Raw genomic sequence first — 20992 nt, forward strand, 5'->3', positions numbered from 1 at the left:
TTTACAAATATGCCAGAAAGATTGAGCTGTTTAATATACAATAATTGCTGTAGAAGCGCTGGGAAGAAGAGCAAATGAAGAGAAATGCTCCTTCTAAAGGAACAGCTCAGCTCAGTGTTTTTCCTTTACTTCTTTAGTTTGTGAAATACATGCATCTAAATCAGCTCTAAAAAAACAAAAAAACTAGGCCTCCACAGGACATAGAACTGGATCCAGGACAGTTTGGGCTTAAACACACAAAAAAATGCCCAATTACTGAACGAAATTCTAGTATAAAATCATTTAACTATTAAATATTACATCTATATATTACTCTATGCCCTGTGGAAGTTTGTGAGAGGTCATTCCAGCTGTAGTAGATTATAGTTCATAAGTTTATATTAATTATATTATATATAAGTTTTTCTGGGACTGAAAAGGAAATTGTGGAAATCAATGATGATCAGAAATGGTTCATTAACTTACAGCAGGGAAATACAGTAGCTCAGATATAACAGATGTGTTATTAAATTATTTCTTTAAATTTTTATGCATCCTTTATGCCAGTTAGTTATGAGAGTAATCTTACCGTATTGCATCTTAATGTATTTTACTAATATAATTTATCTTATGCTTATTGTTGTTGTTATAATAATAATTAATATTATTGTTAATTGAATTGAATGTTCAGTACAAAAGGGGCAGTGCAGGGACATATAGGTAAACACTGTCTGGAGTTTTATTCTATCACTATGGTAGATAAAAAACTAAACAAAACTACATAAAAAACATTAGAATAGTTTTTTAAACATTTAAATATTCAGAAACTGGGATATATATTTTACATTTTTCCTATTTGGTTTAACTTAAAGAATATATTAGTTAATTGACATTCTAATCACAGCAGGAGCAGTATTAGCATTAGCCGCTAACTCTGCTAAGCGCTAGCCCTTTCACTGTTCAGATTTAAGTATTATCGGCCTTTAGCCTGCTGCTAACCCCGGCTAAAACTGCTGGAGCAGCATTAGCATTACCCGCTAACTGCGCATAGCGCTAGCTCTTTTGCCATTCAGAGGAGAGTATAATGGACTGTAGTCTGCGTTTTTATCATGTTAAAACAAGCTACGTGGATGGACCGCTAGCTAATATTGCCCTGGCTTCGCGGAACACTATCGGGCAGCATAGCGTTAGCGGTTAGCTGCTAATGCTAATGCTGCTGCACCCAGTCTTAGCGGAAATCTGGAAATCTAAGCTTACTGTAAATAAACGGAGGCACTTTACTCACTCAAATAAACAGTTTTCAGGAGAGAAATATGTGTAGATTAACCTGCTGAATTAGAAGGAAAACATGGTGATGCCCCTGTTCCTTACTAGTGTCGCATAATACCATTTTTACTGCAAAGTGTGAATTTATGCTGCTTTAGAACAGCAATGAATTACCTCCCATATAATGGAAAATGATATTCAATTTTACTGTACATACATTTACTTACACTAAAGGGTAAACTCTACCCAAATAAAATGAATGCAAATTAATACCTTATATTTATAAATTAGTATCTATAGATTTTGGTTTACACCTAGCAGATACCTTTCTATCTATAAACATATATGATGATATATATATATATATATATATATATATATATATATATATATATATATATATATATATATATATATATATATTTACACATGGAGATAATTAAATTAACCACCTTAGAAATATTAAAAGGGTAGGAAGGTAATCTCTCTGAACTGTATTTTACTGTAGAAGCGTGTATTTCACAAAAACACACCAAAAATGTACTATTCTTATAATCTCTCCCATAAGAGATCAATAGAAAGAAAGCAGGATGTGAGAATGATGCCCCCTGCTGGACAATACACTTTCATACTTCTTATTTCTGGCATGTTGAATTTTATGGAATAATATCTTTATTCCAGGATGTCAGCAGGAGCCCATGTTACTTCGAATTTAGAGGATAAATCCTAAGTGGAATCTGCAGAACCCAGTTCCTGTAACAATACAAAAAAAAACCCCAGTATGATTACTTATTAATTATTATTCACAATAAAACATTGGGCATCTCTGCACAAAATCATATTAATACACTAATATTAACACATTAATATTAATATCAAATTGTTGGGTAACACTTTACAGTAAACATCACTATTAATAGTAGTTAGGACAGTAATAAACACTGTTAAATGGTTAAGTAATGTCTCCTTCTAATTTATGCTAATTTATTCACAATATATTAAATATTACTAACTTGTAATGCTTAAAAATGTTGTAATAAATAATAACGTCGCAATTAGTGCCAATTAATAATTAATTTCTTCGTAAGTACTGTAAATGAACCCTTTCAGACCCTGCATCCATTACAATGGACATCACATATTTTCTTTTTTTAATGTTGTGTTGCACATAACACTGGTCGAGATTAACTGTTATCCATCAGATTAGAGCATAAACCAGCCAATGAGCAAGTTTTTAAGACAATAAAACAGTAGCTTAGCCCTCGTCCACTTCAATAGGGAAAAAAAAGGCAGCTCAGGCTTTAGAGCATAGCAGGAATCTAAAGCCAACGAGGCAAAATAAAGCTCATTTTTACTAGTTTTTAATGTGATTCAGACACTTTAATCATGTTTATTTTACTGTGTAGGAATGGTTTGTGACATAAAAAGCTCAATATCAATACAATGCACATTGAGAAAAAAACAATTAAATATTTTTGTTTATTACATTTAACTGGATTTTATATTATGGTATAAGTTTCTTCTTTTGTGTGCATTACAGGTAGAAAACTGCAGTTTTATATTTTTCCATCACTGGAACATAACTCAGGTTTGAAAGGGTAAATGTTCCCTTATTGTAGAGTGTTACCAATCAACCAATTACTATAGATTTGCAAAGAAATGTCAACAGTAAATTACTGTTTCAATCAAATACAGAACAGTTTACACTGATGTAAATTAACTGCAATTATTTAATTAAGTAATTAACTGCAATTAGCAATGGATGCTGTGAAATCAGCTTCCTTGTCTTTTATATATATTTTTTCCAAGTATATTTCAACACGTTTTAGGACTTCACAGAAAAAAGGCCATTTTATTATTGGATTCTGCTGGCATAATTTATTTGCACTATGGGTGTGTCCCCAAACCTCTCTTATCATCAGTTTATAGTCTTGCCCACCAAGGCTATACTCCATTATATTTTATGTAAAAGTATAAATTGTCTTAAAAAACGTGTTGTAGGTCATAAGAGCAAGTTACTATATTTTTTACAGAGAAATGTGACTTCACGCTGTGCTAAAACAGCATCTAAATGATCTTAATCTAGCTACTATTCACTCACAATATGGAGTAAACTCTACCTAAATAAAGTGAGTGCAAAGTATTACCCCAAATTCATTGATTTAAAGCTAGCAGCTGTTTAGATGCTGCTTTAATGGCAATAAAGTAACTGCTTTAAAACTGCTGCCAGTGAATGACTGTAATTTTACAGGACTATTACAGTACAATAATAATGCAATACATATTTATAGTAAACTAATATTTTGCTTAGAAATATGTGGAATGAGAAACAGAGACAAAGTTACCTGGGATAATCTAGATTTCCGTGCCTCTTTTTGCTGGTAGTAAGCTGAGATGATACAGTTCCGCCTGCAAAATTCAGAATTTAAAAGTTAGGTCAAGAATTTAGAACCAGTTTTCTGGACCAGGATTAAAGTAAATCTGAGGCTATAAATGTTTATTAATGTTAAATCATTGATATAACAATTAGTTTTAATCTAGGCTTAATCTGTGTGATTGAAACCAGGCCTTAATGTCATATGCATTTGTACTATGTTGCAGTTTGTAAGTTTACATTTACTGCACATACAGTAAGGGAAAAATGGAAAAGAATAAGAAACCACTTCAAAATTATCAGTTTTTCTGATTTTATTATTTATAGGTATATGTTTGAGTAAATTTAATGTAGCTATTTTAGCCTATAAACTACTGACAGCATTTCTCCCAAAAAATATAAAGAACAACTGCCAGATTCCAATATATATATATATATATATATATATAAATGCTCTCTCTATATATAAATGCTCTAAATTACAATATTTTTATATTGAATAAAACAACAATGTTCATTTTACGCAAACATACACCTATAAATAGCAAAATCAGAAACTGAAGGGGTCTCTTCATTCATTCTCTCTCTCTATCTCTCTCTCTGTCCTATCTATCTATCTATCTATCTATCTATCTATCTATCTATCTATCTATCTATCTATCTATCTATCTATCTATCTATCTATCTATCTATCTATCTATGTATATACTGTATACAGTATGACAAATTTGACAAATTTACATAATTTGTCAAAAAAAACATGTTTATTAGAAAAGGACCAATGGAAATGCTTCAAATTAGGAAAAATATTAAAATAAAATTGACTGACTTCCTTTCAACATTAGGAAATAAATAATATGTTTATGTGCCAGTGACAGTATACCTGAGAGAACTGTTTGTTCTGCTGTTTAATGGGGACATATTTGGGCGCACGCTGCTCTCCTGAGCTGAGGGGGGCGTTAGTGGAGCCACTAGAACAGCTGCTGTGTTCATGGGGGGCTTGGAAATTTCTCAGAATGGCTTTTCACAGATTTTCACTCTGTTCTCCATGATTTTCTCTGTTCTCCATGAGTTTATTAAGAGTTATAACTAGGTTATAAATGCTTTATAAAACATTAATAAGGAGTCACAGCACATAAATAGAAAGGACAATTGTGGCCTGTCATTTACAAAATGTAAAAAATGATCCTACATCCTACATATCTTGTTCTTTTCATAGGACTAGCCTGCTTTTAACCCCCTGCCCCTTTTGCCTCCAGCAAACACATAGTCAGCATCCTGAACCGCCCCACCTCCTATATCTCCACTAATTCCCCCAAAACTGACCATTAAAGAACAAGAACTGTTTGCACTCGTTAGATTTTATAGACTACTATTGTCTTGTGTCTCTTGTCTCACATATATCTATATCTGTGACCTCTTTTATTCTTATATTATTCATCTTATAGATTCTTATAATATTAATAATTGTATTTAGACTTAGATAAAACAAATTAACTTGCTAAAATCTAACATATATAAAATAGCATTCTACAAACCAATTATTAAGTATAGAGAGACTCAGCCCATGTAGATGATGATGATGATAACAGGATCTGTCCTTTAGTCCGCTCAGTGACTAAACTGCAGTGTGAAACCTGAGAAAACTAACCAAATTAAATATACAGAAAACTGGCCTCCGAGTGGTCCGAGTGGGTAAAGCGCTGCCACTATGATCGAGAGATTGCTGGTTCGAATCCCGTTCATGCAGTTTGCCATCAGCTGTCAGAGCCCTGAGAGAGCACAGTTGGTCTTGCTCTCTCTGGGTGGGTACAGTAGATGGTGTTCTTTCCCCTCAACACTCCAAAAGGTGATGTTGATCAGAACAAGGCTGCGTCTGTGAGCTGATGTATCAGAACCGAGTCACTGCGCTTTCCTCCTGTGATGCTACTCTGTAATGCTGCATCAGCAGCAGTTCAAAAAGAGGCGGAGTCTGACTTCATATGTATCAGAGGAGGCATGTTTTAGTCTTCACCCTCCTGGTGTTGGAGCATCACTAGTGATAAGTGGGTTGGGTAATTGGCCAAAAAATAAATTAATTAAAAAAAATGTACAGAATACAATGTTACTAACAAATCAACCTTGGTGTGGATGTTCAGGTAGGAATCCGCCCTCAAAACCTCTTAGATTCTAAGAGTAAGTACAGATTTGTACCTAAAAGAGTACAAAGAGTTTTGCTGGGGCTGTACCTTATATTGAGGTATAATAGAGTACCTTTTAGTGAATGTCTTATTTTGTACCCATGTTTTTTGTATCTTTTTATAATTTTATCTGATCATAGTAGCAGTTTATAGTGTTTTCCTTTATAAACCATTTATAAACACTTTATAAGGGTAGTCTTATTTCAAAGTGGTGTTTTTCTTCATTATGTTGTGTTGAATGGCGCACATTGTTCCTCAATATAGCTTCTGTATATTCATCATTGCTAGGCAACTCACAGTGACTGATTAGGAAATCTCTCATCAGCACGCTTCGCAATCAACACTCTTCCACTGCTTTTTATAAACCCAGAGCTTCATTATGCGCTGCGGCGGCGACCCACCCACTGTAACAGATCCACCATAATTTGTACTTCCACGTACAGCACATGCACCGCCAGATCCAGCCTTTAATCTGATGCGGCGCATTTTCCCATCCTTCAGCTTCACATTAAAGGAGAACTCTGGTGTAAAATGGGCTTTTTGTTGTTGTAAAACATGATAAAAAGTTCTTAACTTTTATGAATAGCACACCTCCGTTCTCCCACAGCGTTCCAAGATCCAGAAACCCTTCAGACTGGGTGATACGGGGCATAATTTGCCCTGATAAATCGCTTTTTCCACCGTTATCCAGCTCAAAGTAGCTCCACACCTCCTTGCTAGAATCCGGAGAGCCCTGACATTTAAAACGAGGCATTAATAACTTAAAAAGTTATATCAGGGCAAATTATGTTCCGTGTCACCCAGTCTGAAGGGTGTTTGGATAAACTTAAAATTTCTGGATCTCTGAACGCTGTGGGAGAACGGAGGTGTGCTATTCATGAAAGATAAGAACTTTTTATTATGTTTTACTACAACAAAAGTCCATTTTACACCAGAGTCAACCACAGTTATAGGTGGAGGTCCAGCACTGACTGACAGCACACAGACTCACTTGCTTTGAAGGCCTCCCCCTGGTGGAAGTCCAGGTATGACTGTGGAAGCCAGAACGGTAAGAACTGACAGCAGATCAGGCTCATCTCCTCTTCCACTCAGCTCCTCAAATATCTCTGTTCAACAAAGAAAGCATACATAGGTTGTTTTTTATTAATGAAACAAAACTACAGTCTTAAAAATAAAGCTTCTGTTTGAGTGATAACACAGAAAAAAAAATATTTGATTAAGATGCACGATTAAAAAAATATGCTTTTCTTTAATGTAAAACACAGAATGTCTGGGTGTGCAGGTTTTTTTTTATTGAAATCGGTCTTTATTTAAATGATCCAATATTGATTCCTATAAACCCGAATCAATCTTTAGAATTAGGCCATTTTCTCTGTATATGTATAACAGTTCTAACGTCGCGTTTTATCTCACGAGACCATACTTTTCCTCTCTGAGTGGAGCGTGAGGGATTCTGCACTGCAGGGGAGTTTCTGTACAAATGTAAGTAAGTTTCTACTGTATTTTCACTCACTGCTGCCTGTGTTTATCAAACTACTACATTAAACACAGTTTTAAGTTGTTTTCCAGTGCCTGTTCTTGATTTAAAGCAAGAATTGAATTTGGATTAAGATCAGTGGCAAAACCCACCACTAATTGTAAGTAATATATAACATATAATTTAATTAAACAGAAATAAACCAAAGAAATAAACACAAAAACAGGATGAATAAACAAACACAACTAACTAAAAAAAAATAATAATAACTGAGACAAGGAACAACAACCTAACTGATGTGAAAACATCAGTTAGAACCGACAAGGGACAATGAAACCAAGGACTATGTATACATAGAATGGAATGACTAAAGCGATTGAAAGCTGTGATTAATGAGTAAAGTTCGTGTCAGGTCTGTATGGAGGTTAGTGCTGTAAACAAAGATTATAAATACTATTTTTACACACCTGCAACTTTACACTCCAGGAAATCCTCCAACTCTGCTTCTTGGTGCAGAGCCTCAGGTGATAGCTGCGGAGCGCCAGGGAAGCACACCAGAATGATGCTGATATTATCCAGACTTCCCTGGAAAAGAAATACAGGTAATTAGAATTATGGGTAACACTTTATATAAAGGGCAAATACATAAGGGCTTCTCGGCACATTTATAAGCACTGAATAATACACAGGGTTCGTACGGTCATGAAAAACCTGTAAAAGTCAAGGAATTTGAAAATAGCAATTTCCAGGCCTGGATAAGTTTTGGAAAAATAAAAAATACCCAGAAAGTTTTAGAAATTTTGTATTTTAGTTTATCAATGGAGAAAATCTATTTGGAGCTAATAAATACATCACCTTAGAGTTAATTTAGTAATTTAACCCTAAACAATGTAGCTCTCAGTATCTGACACACATTTTATTATTGAAGATTGTGTGTCAACAACATTTTATCAGATTCATTTTAGACCTACTGTTATCAATTTTGATTATAGATTTAGTTGATTTTTGGTTCTATTGTCCACGTCTGCACTGATGTGTTAAAAATCGTATTGTTGTAAAAACAATTTGGCTTGAAGGCATGAAAAAGTCATGAAAAAATCATGGAAATGTATTGGTTAAAAAGTGTATGAACTCTGAATAGATTAATAAAACGATGAACAGCTTATGTCAGTACTCATAACATGATGTTTTATGACAGTAGATGCAGCAGTATTGACGTAACATACGTAGATGTAAAATATCACATCCACATTTATATTAAACATACTACCAAAATACATCACATACAGCACAGGCTGTAAAGAGTGTTAATATAAACGTTTTATAGAGTATCTGGGGGATGTACGTATATTATGACTAAGATGTAGCTTAAATGAAATAAGCTAATGAATGAATATTAACACCCAGGGTCAAAACTAGATTCAGAGTTTGATTACAGTAACGACTGAGTCTAAAATTGATGTGAATTCCTTTTCAAACTTTTTCACTTTATCACTTTATCACTACATACTGATAAATATGTGACAAAATCACAAAATTATTTTAAAATATCTAAATATGGCCCTGGTGGTCTGTAGATATTAATGAAAGAAAATGCATTCTTTTTTGTTACTGGATTAATTATATTGGTGTAAAGGTCAATATTGGCGTAAAAGAAGTCAAATTACTATAGTGTTTCTGATTGATAGCTAAGGTATTTCCAAAAAGTATGTAGACCCCACCTCATTCAAACAGCCTGAAAAGCTCAGTTTTAATGCTCAACTTACTGAAAATAAAAATCTGGTTTAAATCGGGCTCATAATGACAGTTTACGGGGTGGGTTGGGTCTAGCTCAAGCTGATTTTTTTTTTTGGGCCCGATCTAAGCTCTAATATGAAGCCCTACGTTCATTAAAAGGTCTTTATCTTGTAAAACACGCAGGCCTGTATGTTTACAAAGCAGCTCTTTACAAGATGTGACAGCTTATGTGCATCAGGCTTAGTGTTTGGCATTAGGATTACGTCATTATGCTGAGCAGTGTGTTATTTTTGAACCCACGCAGCCCGCACAGTGCTGTGATACCATTATCCCCTCGCCTGGCCAGGAGGACGGTGGTAGGTTACCACCTCTGTAATGATTAATTAGATTGGGTCTCACGTGTAGGCCTCGGGCCCAGATCACCAGATTCAACCCCTGTAGCTGCCGGGCATGTTCTCCAGAGCTGAGCTCTGCTGAATGTCGCAGTCAGTGTCTGAAGCTTAGAGGTTGAGTGCTGAATTGCTTTGAGTCAGTGCTGCTGTCATGATAAAATGAGGCTTACTGAGCAGAGCAAGACACTGACATTTTCAGGTCAGCGCACATCTCCCCTCTAAAGCCTCTCACAGCCAGTCAGTCAGCCTCTGTCTTACATAACAGCCCAGCTGAAGCCAGCCCGAGACGAAGTCTGCCGCCCCAGGACTCGAGAGGAGGATGTACGCATGTGTGTGTGTGTGTGTGTGTGTGTCTCCAGACTCCCGTGGTGTTCTAAAAACATTTGTTCCAGAAAACAAGGAACGAACACAGTGATGGTGGTGAATCTTCAGGTTTCTAAATGTATCCTTTAGCGAAGTCCCACATCACAGGCTCTTTAGTGCCAGTCCTGGAGTGTGAAACAGAAGCCTCGTGGGAGTCGTACATTATTTAGAGAGAGGCGTCGTCATTATCGGCCTTTTAATTCAGAGTTAAACGGCTGAGAGTCACTTGTTGAGTAACATGCTCTTAGCGCTCTGCCAGCCAGTGTTCATTTCAGCAGATATAAAACCAAATATTTACAATTTACCCTTAACTTAAAAGTTGCAGATGAAAGGAAAAAAATATTTTTTGGTATTTGGGCCCAATCCCATTTAGAGATTAGATTCTTAATGCTATTTTTATTTTATATGAAGCTATGGCGTGATAATCACAATATAGTAGTGTCAATCGATTAAAAATGTATTCCGATTAATAACAACAAAATCCTGTGATTAACTGCGATTAATCGCATTTGTTTTTCTTCAGACACAAATTTTTATAGTGGATATGTAAATAAAAGAATGAATGTAAGAAATGTAAAATGCAATTGTATGTATATTAGTGGTGTTAATTAAAATAATAGTATATACTTGTATGTGTGAAGTGAGATAAAATCCACGTAGGGTGCTGGAATAAAGAATGCATGATAAATAGGATTGTAAATGTCTCAGCTTGGTTGTGAGGATTTCGAATTTAAACTTAATTTGATGAGTATAAAAATCTCAGAGATGAGGAGCAGGGCAGGAAAGCCCAGGTCTCTGTGTGTGTGCATGCGCGAGCGCACCGTTCAATCGTTCAGGGGGCGGGGCAGATTACGGCGGAAGTAGGGGTCAAACTTGGTGCCTTAATTAACCAAATTAACTGCGTGCGTTAACGCTTTAACATTGACAGCACTACAATATAGTCAAGTAATAAATCAAACTGTGCTTGAAAGAAAGTTGCAAAAAAAAATTACATTATATTTGTATTTTCCTAAAGGCTATATGTTTAAAAAATAGTTTGTTTACAAAGTGTTTTATATTCTTAGACATTGTTAACTATATTAGAGTAGACGGGAAAATCATTTCTTCATAAAGGTTTTTTATAAATAACAGGTCTATGCTTCTTCAGTGTTGCAATGTTAATGAATATCATTTTGAACAGATTTGCTTTATATGAACAGCCCGAAAATTATTTTGAAAAGCTCTTTTTTAACGCTCTAATTACAAAAAAAATGACGTGTTAAATTCTGGCTCAGGCTCAGTTTATGTGACGGCTCAGGTAGGGCTGGGGCAGAACGTGCATGGGCTCAGGTCGGGTCGGGCTGGATTTTTTGGGCCCGATCTAAATTCTAATCCCATTTCACCCCTTGGCCCTACCACTTAGCCCTACTTATCTATTTTGCACATATACATCTAGGGGTGGGGTGTCTGATTCTTGCTAGGCTGGAGGGGTAGGTTAGGGGAAGTGTTGGGGCTACATTACCCTTCAAAATGTGATTTTTCAGATAGAGCATTACTTTGCAGTAGTAAGAGATGCTCTTCTAATCGTAACCCCAAATACTCTTGTTTGAGTGATTTTCTACATTTTATAACTTACTGGTATCTGGAAAACATATTGTACTTGTATCTTTTAAAAATTGTTTCTTTAACACTTTATACCACTGAATAAAAGTGAGTTCCATAGCTATTTTGTCTGTTTTTACAGAAAACAGTATGTATAGGAGGTTATTGGTTCAAAGAATTGATTGGGTAATCCTGGTTGTGCACATCCCTGCACTAAGTGGCACGGATCTAATTAACAGTCTCCCTTGTAAGCAAATCAATATTACCTGATCTCTCAAAGCTTTTCTTCCCTTTTAACTGTTTTACTCTGATTATGGTTCAGTAAAAAATGAATAACCTAAAATAAATTGTTGGTTTGAGTAAAAGCTTTTGTTTTAAGCTGCTGTCTTAAGCAACATGTGAATGCAGGCGAATAAATCTTTTTAAACTTGTGCAAATTCAACATAGTTAGATAGCTCAATATGCTTGTAGAGGACACTGTCTGCCAAGTGTACAGATATCTCTGTTCACTATGGTCGCACTTATTGAAGACATTGGGCCCCATTTTAGCAAACTATAGGCCAGCCATCAACTGCACAGCTTAATTTAGGGCATCAGTGTGTCTGTGCTATTGTACTGACAGGAACAGTATGTAATATTTATTTAAATTAATCATTGGTTTGTTTTGGGCATAACGTGGTTGTGGTTAGTTAACCTTGCTGAAGCTCAGTGATTACCTGTTCAGCAGAAAACACTGTTTGCATGTTGCTGTCTATACCAGGGGTTCTCAACTGGTCTCAGCCCGGGACCCACATTTTCTCAAGGTTATTCTACCGTGACCCACTTTTATAGAATACAAACCAAACAAATGTACATCCTGATCTTGTTATGAGTTACAAAAATATATATATATATAATTGAGCAATAATACACTCAAGGTTCGTGCTATAAAGTGTAATATTGGCACTGCTGTGATGCGGTCGTAGGCACGAGTCCACCTTACATTTAACTTAAAATACCCCATATTAACTGGTAAAAATATACACTTAAGCTTTTATTTCAATAATTACAACTCTTTACCTGATATTGGTGGCTGATAATGTGTGTAATAATGAATATTTTTGAATCGCTGGGCTTATTTATTTGTGTGAAGAGACATGGCTTAGCGTTTGTGCACTGTGCCTCTATGGGAACAAACAGCTCCCAGTGGTTTTATAATGACATCGCATTTGGTTTGTATTTGGTTTGTAAGCGCTGCATCGTTGCTAGTTTCCTGTATGTGGCGGAGTAATACTTGAAGAGCTTCTGTTACAGTGCATTACCGGCTGATAATGTCACTTATAAAACGCCTCTCAGCCAATCACATCGCAGGGTTGGAACTAACTGTGGTATAAACCTTAATAATGGTCCTTTACAGTTAGCTGGTGTCTTACCTTATAGAGGCACAGGTCGATGACCTGGGAGCAAACGTCTCTGAGGTCAGTGCAGACTCGCAGTCGGCTGCGTACGAATGCGCAGAGCTCCTCGTTGCTGACAGTGTCCCACACCCCGTCACAGGCCAGCACTACGAACTCATCAGCCAGGGAGCGCTCCACAGTGCAGATCTCCGGCTCCGGCGAGACCATCTGCTCGGTGGCCGGCCGCCACTCAGCCGCCTTATAGCTGAAGTCCCCCAGAGCCCGGGAGACAGCCAGGGAGCCGTTGACCCGCTGCAGAGTGACCGAGCCCCCCGCGTTCTCGATACGCTCCTTCTCTCCAGGGCAGAAGGGCTTGTGGTCCTCTGTGGAGAAGGCCACGCGCCCGCCACGGCACAGCACGGCCCTCGAGTCTCCGCAGTTCACAAAGTAGATGTGATGGGGGGTGATCACTGTGGAAACCACGGTAGTGCCCCCTCGCTCCCAGCCCTCACGACAGGCCATGGCATGAAGGTGCTTGTCCATGAGGAAGAAACCCTCCTTAATGCCCTCGTTCACTTGCTCCACATCTTCATCTGCCCGGATCTTTCCTGAGAGAACATATCAATCACATAAAGAGGGTTTATTTTATTCATACTAATAAAAATGCCAACAAGCAACTTCAGCAGCATTTCGGTGTATGGTTCTTTACAGGCCAGGATTTTTGTCAATTGTCTGCCTGATATTACACCACTTAATCTCTAAGATTTCTATACAAGCATTACAGAAAAAGCTGTTATGTTTGATAAGGAACATTACTGAAAAGCATAATTGTAATTGTATAGGAAAATATAAAAAAATAGTCAAGTAAATCTGCTAATGTCAAAATATATCGTAAACTTGTCTCTTTCCTGAACTTCATTTTAAAAATCAATATTTTTTCCTGAATACAAATCAAACAGTTCTTGTTCTCCAAACCTTTAGTTTTGTTATGTTTGTCTAGTTTTTACATCTATTTTTAAACCTGCAGAATTTAGGTTGATTCCTGTTACTGATCTGGAATTACTGTGTGGAATCTGGAATTAAGTGGAGTAGAGAGAAAACATGCAGCTTGTCCAAGTGTCCTGTAGGTCATTTCAAAACCCTCAAATTTTCAGAATGTAAAAAAGTTATTTTACTGCAAAAAAAAAAGTTTTTTATTCTACTGGACAAAAACCTTTCTAAATTGAAACAAAAAACACACTGTAGAAATTACTGTACTTTTTGGAATATAAGGTGCACTGGATTATAAGAAGCATTAAGTGACACTAGTAAGGATGCCTACATCGAAGTGAGCGAGGGTGTTGCCATGTTTCCTTTCTAATGGGGAAGCTGGGGGAACAACTTTAATTCTAAAAATTAATCTACATAGATTTTCTTCTGAGAACCATTTATTTGGGTGAGTAAAGCACTTCTTTTTATTCACAGTAAGCTTAGATTCTCTATATTTTGTGTAAGAGTGAGTTTTCTTTGAAGTTTCTCCAGCACTAAGACTGGATATTAGCATTAGCCGCTAACCGCAGTGCTAGCGGGATGTAAATGCTGCAAAGTAGGATTTTCCCACAGATTGAAAGCAGCTCCCTGACACTTATGAATTATATACAATATCTTACAAATCAGGAGATTGCTTATAGGAGATTGTTGAGAGCGATCAAGATACTTTGAGTTATTGACAGATGTAGAAAGCTGTGAGAAAATAGAGAATTTCCTAATTGGTCTGCCAATCATTTTATGCTAAGCAGACTTATTAGTGATTCATGTAAATGCAATTTTCCTACTGATTGGTCTTTGTCATCAGTAGCTCCATCAGTAAGATATGTGGGTGTGATTTACATCCTGTCTGGTCAGCATTTGTGATCGGTAGCCCTATCAGTGAACTGTGTGGGTGTGATTTACATCCTGATTGGTCTGTCTTTGTGCACAATAGGCCTATTATTGTGCTGAGAGGGTGGTTTACATCCTGCTTGATCTGTATTTATATCCATCACTGTTTCTGTCGACATGATTTACACTCAACCTTTTTCTTTCATAATGCATCGGTTCAGTTATGTATTTCCATTACAAACAAATCTATTACCTTAATGTAAAGCCAAATTTGTTAACTTGTTTATAGATTAGGCACCATATCTGCATCGTAGGTTGACTTTTAAACTATTGTAGTGTTGCTGGGGTTTTGGATGCTTCAGATTATCTCAGAAAGAATCCACAAATCCTTAAATGTGTGCAGGTAAACCGAGTTCAGCTGATTCAGAAACTCTTACTTGAATGAATAAAGGCAGCAGCAGGTGTAGTAATAAAGCTTTGGTGCTGGTCTACATTTGTAAGCTCAACATTTTGTCAGAAGGAAAATTACAAATACTTGAACTCATACAGTTTATCAAACTGGGTGACATTCTTCTCCCTTGTATGTAGTAATTTACTATAACTGTGCTTTATGCACTACAGCAGACCTGCTGATATTTTCTTCATTTTCACACTAGAGTCAAAAGGATTATGCTTTTAACTTGTGGTCTTTAAAAAGAAGGTCTGTGGTCAAGCCCCTTTAACTGGAAAATATAAACAGTTCAGCTTTTATTTTAACAATAACAACTCTAAAGCTGATATCAGTGGCTGATAATGTGTATAATAATGCGTATTTTCAAATCACTGTGCTTATTTATTTGTGGGCCGTGTCTTTGTCTGCGCCGCCTATTGGAGACATGGCATTTCTTCACTGTGCCTATGGGATCCAGCAGCTCCCAGTGGTGTTTAATGACATTGCAATTGGTTTGTATTTGGCTTGTAAGCGCTGCTAGGTTACATGTATGTGGCAGAGTAATACTTGTAGAGCTTCAGTAACAGTGCATTACCGGCTGATAATGTCACTCATATAAATGTGCTTTGTGCACTTCTGCAGACCTGCTGATATTCATTTTCAGCACTAGAGTCAAAAGGATTATGCTCTTAACTTGTGGTCTTTAAAAAAAAATAAGTTTTCTTGGAGAATTATTAGTGGTCTGTGGTGGTCAAGACTACCTTTGTAAGGCCAAGACAAGGATTATTCAAGATCAAGAGGCTAAGGTGGTCTGAGAAGGTCATGGACAGGGCAAACAGGGCAAGGATTTTTATTTGTACTGTACTGCAGCTCAACTGCATATATACAAATAATAATCTACTGTACCTGTTGTGAATCCTGCTCAACAATCATAGGCTGCCAAAGCTGGCAATCCAGTTGGTGCCATGAATGCTTGACTGGCAAGAAAGTATTGCAATCTGCTGATGACATTCCTTGGAAACTCTTGCTGTGAGTGCGTGAGCATTATCCTGCTGAAAAAGGCCAGTTGGAAGAAGCCCTGCCATGAAAGGCAAGACATGTGGCCACAGGATGTCCTGCAAATATCACTGAGCTGTAAGTGTCCCTCGTATCACTACTAGGAGTTACTGACTGTTGTATGACTCCCCAAATCATTAAACCAGCATTTGGGGTAGTTTGTTGCTCCACAGCATTTTGTATTTAACCATATTGAAAACCTCTTGAATATAATCAAGAGGAAGATGGATGATCACAAGCCATCAAACCACCAAACTGAACTGCTTGAATTTTTGCACCAGGAGTAAAGCAGCATAAAGTTATCCACAAGCAGTGTGTAAGACTGGTGGAGGAGGAAATGATGCCAAGATGCATGAAAACTGTGATTAAAAACTAGGGTTATTCTATCAAATATTGATTTCTGATCTCTTAAAACTTCATGAATATGAACTTGTTTTCTTTGCATTATTTGAGGTCTGAAAGCTCTGCATTTTTCTGACTTTCTGTTATTTTAGCTATTTCTCATTTCTGCAAATAAATGCTCTAAATTTGGGAGAAATGTTGTCTGTAGTTTATAGAATAAAACAACAATGTTAATTTTACTCAAACATAAACCTATAAATAGCAAAATCAGAGAAACTGATTCAGAAACTGAGGTGGTCTCTTAAGTCTTGAGTCTTAAATTGGGGATTGTTAAAAGAATATTTTTTTTAAACACTAATGAGATTCAAGATTTAGACAAGATTTCCTGAGACCAGGCCTGGATCAGGCCAAGTTATAATAACTTTTGGGCATTGTCATATTTCAGAATAAGTATACCACAGAGGCTCTTTATCATCTACACTCTAAAAAGTGATTCTGTGTTTTAGTCAGGTGAATTAATATTATTAAATTGAGTGAACTTACGGGCCAGTACAACTCAATTAAATGAGTTCAGAGAACTTTAACCTGAAAACTTAAAAATGTTTGTTAAACCAATGAAAAAATGTGATTTGAACCAACTTTTAGTCACTACATGTGACTGCTATTTCTGTAGTGTTGGTTCATGCACCTTTCCTATAGGCCCCTGGCACCATATATTTGCATATTGGGTGTGGCCTCTCCCATCTTTGTGTTGTCTGTTGCCCAAAGGTACCTGATCCTAGTCGTGCATTAGATTAATATACCTGTTGATTGGCAGGCCTCAGTGTTGTAGAGCTGTAAAAGCACATTAACTTTATTCTGTGTTTCTAGTGATCACAGTATGCTGGTTTGGAGCTACAGAGTTCACTCATATACTGCTCCAGTATTATACTGTCATTACTGGCAGTTAAATAATAATAATAATATACTAAATATTTTGAGAATACCTGTGTGTGTGTATATATGTATTTATGTATATATATATATATATATATATATATATATATATATATATATATATATATATATATAAACTAAATTATTTAAGTCCACAGAACTTTAAAAAAAACTATTGAGTTAATTATTTTTTTGTTGTGTGAACAAACAATGTAAAATAATCAGTTGCTTTAATATGTAAAAGTAGTTGCATTGAGGTCAAGTTTTTGCATTAAACCAAACTGACTATTTATATTACATAAATAAAGACAATAGATATTTTTTTTATTTGGGACAATTCAAAAGAATAGCTTGCACGGCGTAAAAATAATCAGGTTGAATCAAATATTTTTTTTATATTGAGTCAATGGAAAATATTTAGTGATGATTACTTCAATTTTTTTAGGTTTAGCCAATGTTTTATTTTTTACAGTGTACTGGGGACAAATGGCCCATTCCTATTGGCCTAAAAAAAGGGTGACATCTCACCTGTGCCCAGTATGTGGTCCAGCAGGTTCCTTGAGCAGTGCTGGGCCACCGTGCTCCCGGCATGCCCATCGTAAACGGCGAAGAAGCCCCAGTGGGACAACTCCCCACCCAGCTGGGGGAAGCAGTTGTGGAAGTCCTCCATGTGGGCCCTCCAGCCTTGCATGCTGGCCAGGGCGTAGGTGAGGCCCCAGGAGGCGCAGCCCTCCTCCATGTACTTGTCCAGCACGGGGCGGTCCAGGTAAGGGCTGGGGATGACCCCCTCCTCCTCCGCCCCATCCTCCCCCTCGGCCAGCTCGCCCCCGCCTCCTCCTCGGCCCCCTTTAAAAAAGGAGGTGACCCGTTTCTCGGTCTCTTTGACCAGCTGACGAACAAAAGCAGGCATTTCCACGGCCCCTTTCCTGGAAGTTCTCATGATGCCACTTGAGATCTTTCGTTTTTAATGAATCCCCTCTTTATCTCTCTCTTTTTTCTTTTCTATCTTTTTCTCTCTCTTTCTTTCTCTCTATCTCTCAGCCTCCACCCTTCAATAGGCTTTAGTTCCTCTGCCTCCTCTGCTTTGGCTGTGTGCAGCCTTGCTGCTGATCTGCTCAGAAGCCTTCAGACCATGATGCCTTCAGAGACAGGTCCTCCTTTTCTTCACTGAGCATCAGCAGATCATCAAATCCAGGAAGACAGATACTATCTCCTTCTATTCTACCCATCCCTGGATGTGTGTTCTGTCTATTCTATCTGTTCTATCAGTTCTATCAGTTCTAACCTACCTACAGTCTTTCCTCTTCTGCTCAAATAGCTCCAGTGCCATCTTCTTCCTGTTCTGCCTCTCACTGCTACTCCCTCTCCCTCTCTTCCAGGCTATCTCTCTGAACCTGCTATTTTCCTGTCATCCCTCCGATTGGCTGAGCTATTTCTGTACTCCAATCCCCTTGCAGTCTGCTCCCCTCCTTCCTCCTTGTTTTACACAACCATGCACAATCCCTCCATCTCACTCTCACTGGCTCTCTCTCTCTCTCTAATGCTCATTCTTTCTCTCTCTCTTTCTTTCTTTTCTCTCTCTATCATTGCTCCTCCTTTTGAACTCTCTCTCCATTAAGATGAGCATTTGATGACTTCACACGACCCAGCGGCCACCATCAGAAATGACTGAGATTATCAAAAAAAGAGCAAATTAAGACATTAAATGCATTAAAGCCTGAAGAAGGCATCTCAGCTTCTGGGAGGCATCTGAGCCAGAACTCGGCTCGCCCCAAGCACAATTTATGAATGATGCATTTAAATATGAACTGGAGATTGTCCAGCCTGAGCTCATTCAGACAGATTAGAAGATTATGTAAATAAACAAATGTATTCATAACCGCCGAATTACATAAAGAGCTATTTTTATCCATGTGGCACATGTGAGCGGACTGATGTTAGCAAAAAAAAAAAAAAACAGCTAACACAACCATTATAAGGACACTTTTACACGTTTACACAGCTGTACTGATACGAATACTTTCATTGTGGCCATTTTTAAGTAAAATATACTTATTTTACTTACATATTTTTAGAGCAATCCAGTTTTAAATACAGGTTATGTTTTGCATTTGGTTTATGGTTTTCCTCACAAAATTGCAAGGGACCCAGGACAGTTTTTGTTGCACTCTTTTACATAACATATGCAAATAACCTCTTTTCAGATTGGCTGCCAGTGAACAGTGCCTTCAATAACTTAACTTAACATCATCAGTGTGAATAGGATAGACTAAACTATAGGCTGGTCTGGTCATTAGAAAAGGACCCAACAGGAATTATCACAGTACAAACTCGTACAAAATATATGTATAAACTACCATATACTACCTTCTTTGTTCATGTGGTTGAAAATTCCAAAATCATAATTAATGAATTAACAATCATTATCCTAACATTTTTTATCATTAGGAATGTAAAATATGCTCTATTCTGGTTGGCTGGTTCTTGAGATATTACAGAAATAAGATGTTATATTATAGGCTGCATTAACTGGGTTGTGAGCAGTATGATTTAAAACAGTATTTACATATTGATTAAGTACACACGTACACATGTCCATTATCAGTCAAAAGTTTGGACACCTTAAATTCAGAGTTTTGTTTTTCATTATTTTGGCATTATCTGCTTTGTATATTAAAACCAAAGTCAAAAAAGTAAAAGTAAAAAAAAAGGAATATGTTTTATATTTTAGATTCTTCTAAGTAGTTCCTCTTAGATGACAGCATTCCACATCTTGGCACTTGTCAATGCAACTTAAAAAGAGTTAATTACTTGAATTTCTTGCCTCTTAATGTGTTTGAGAGCATCAGTTGTAAAGTAGTGAAGAGGTAGAGTTACAGGTACACAGTGAATAGTGAATATTTGAGTAATGTTCCAAAATATATTATAGCAAAAAACTACTCAACTAAATAGAAGAAATAAAGATCAGTCAATGCAAAACTTTTAAGAACTTTGAAAGTATCCTCAAATATATTCACAAAGACAATCAAAAACGCTATGATGAAACTGGCCCTCATCAGTACCACCCCAGGACAGGAAGAGCAAGAGTTCCCTCTGTTGTACAGGATAAGTTCATCAGAGCCTCAGAAACCACAAGTTAACAGCTCCTCAGATAAGAGCACATAAAAATGCTTCTTCACAGAGTATTTTGGTTTGTTTAACACTTTTAAGTTACAACATGATTCCTTATGTGTTTCTTCATAGTCTGGATCACTTCAATATTAATTTACTATGTAAGAAGGAATATATTTATACAGCTCTGGAAAAAAATAAGAGACCACTTAAAAATGATGACCAGCCTGTTTAGAGACGGTATAGGCTGTGGAATGGACTGAAGGTTAGGAAACTATTATTATATTAAGTTCTATTTGTTGTAATTGTTTTTCTAATAATATGTCACATATTGTTTTCTGCAGTGATACATTTATGACATATATATATATATATATATATATATATATATATATATATATAGATTGTGAATCTCTTCAGTAATCCCCTGTAGAAAAGAACTAGACACATTCTGATGTACGTCAAGTATTAATAGATGACATTTTGGCTTTCACCAGCTTTCAGAAAGCCTTGTCCTAGTCCTAGATAAGCA

The 20992-nt window shown here is 36.6% G+C and overlaps 1 protein-coding gene across 1 annotated transcript; it reads right to left on the minus strand.

Annotated features, from left to right (window-relative positions):
• Positions 1–1651: 1651 nt before the first annotated feature.
• On the minus strand, positions 1652–18745 carry ppm1nb (protein phosphatase, Mg2+/Mn2+ dependent, 1Nb (putative)). The gene is made up of 6 exons (XM_007250023.4): positions 17878–18745; positions 12762–13333; positions 7744–7861; positions 6791–6905; positions 3591–3654; positions 1652–1998 (listed from the first exon to the last, which is right to left on the minus strand). The coding sequence occupies exons 1-6, from the start codon at positions 18287–18289 to the stop codon at positions 1972–1974; spliced, it is 1308 nt and encodes a 435-aa protein (XP_007250085.3). The 5' UTR covers positions 18290–18745; the 3' UTR covers positions 1652–1971.
• Positions 18746–20992: the final 2247 nt, after the last annotated feature.

The sequence above is a fragment of the Astyanax mexicanus genome, chromosome 17 (assembly GCF_023375975.1).
Source record: "Astyanax mexicanus isolate ESR-SI-001 chromosome 17, AstMex3_surface, whole genome shotgun sequence".
NCBI lineage: Eukaryota > Metazoa > Chordata > Actinopteri > Characiformes > Acestrorhamphidae > Astyanax > Astyanax mexicanus.

Coding starts and splice junctions, on each gene's coding strand:
- ppm1nb (XM_007250023.4), bottom strand. CDS start 18,289: ATGAGAACTTCCAGGAAAGGGGCCGTGGAAATGCCTGCTTTTGTTCGT. Junction 13,334..17,877: donor GGACCACATACTGGGCACAG/GTGAGATGTCAC, acceptor ATGTTCTCTCAG/GAAAGATCCGGGCAGATGAA. Junction 6,906..7,743: donor CCTGGAGTGTAAAGTTGCAG/GTGTGTAAAAAT, acceptor TTTGTTGAACAG/AGATATTTGAGGAGCTGAGT.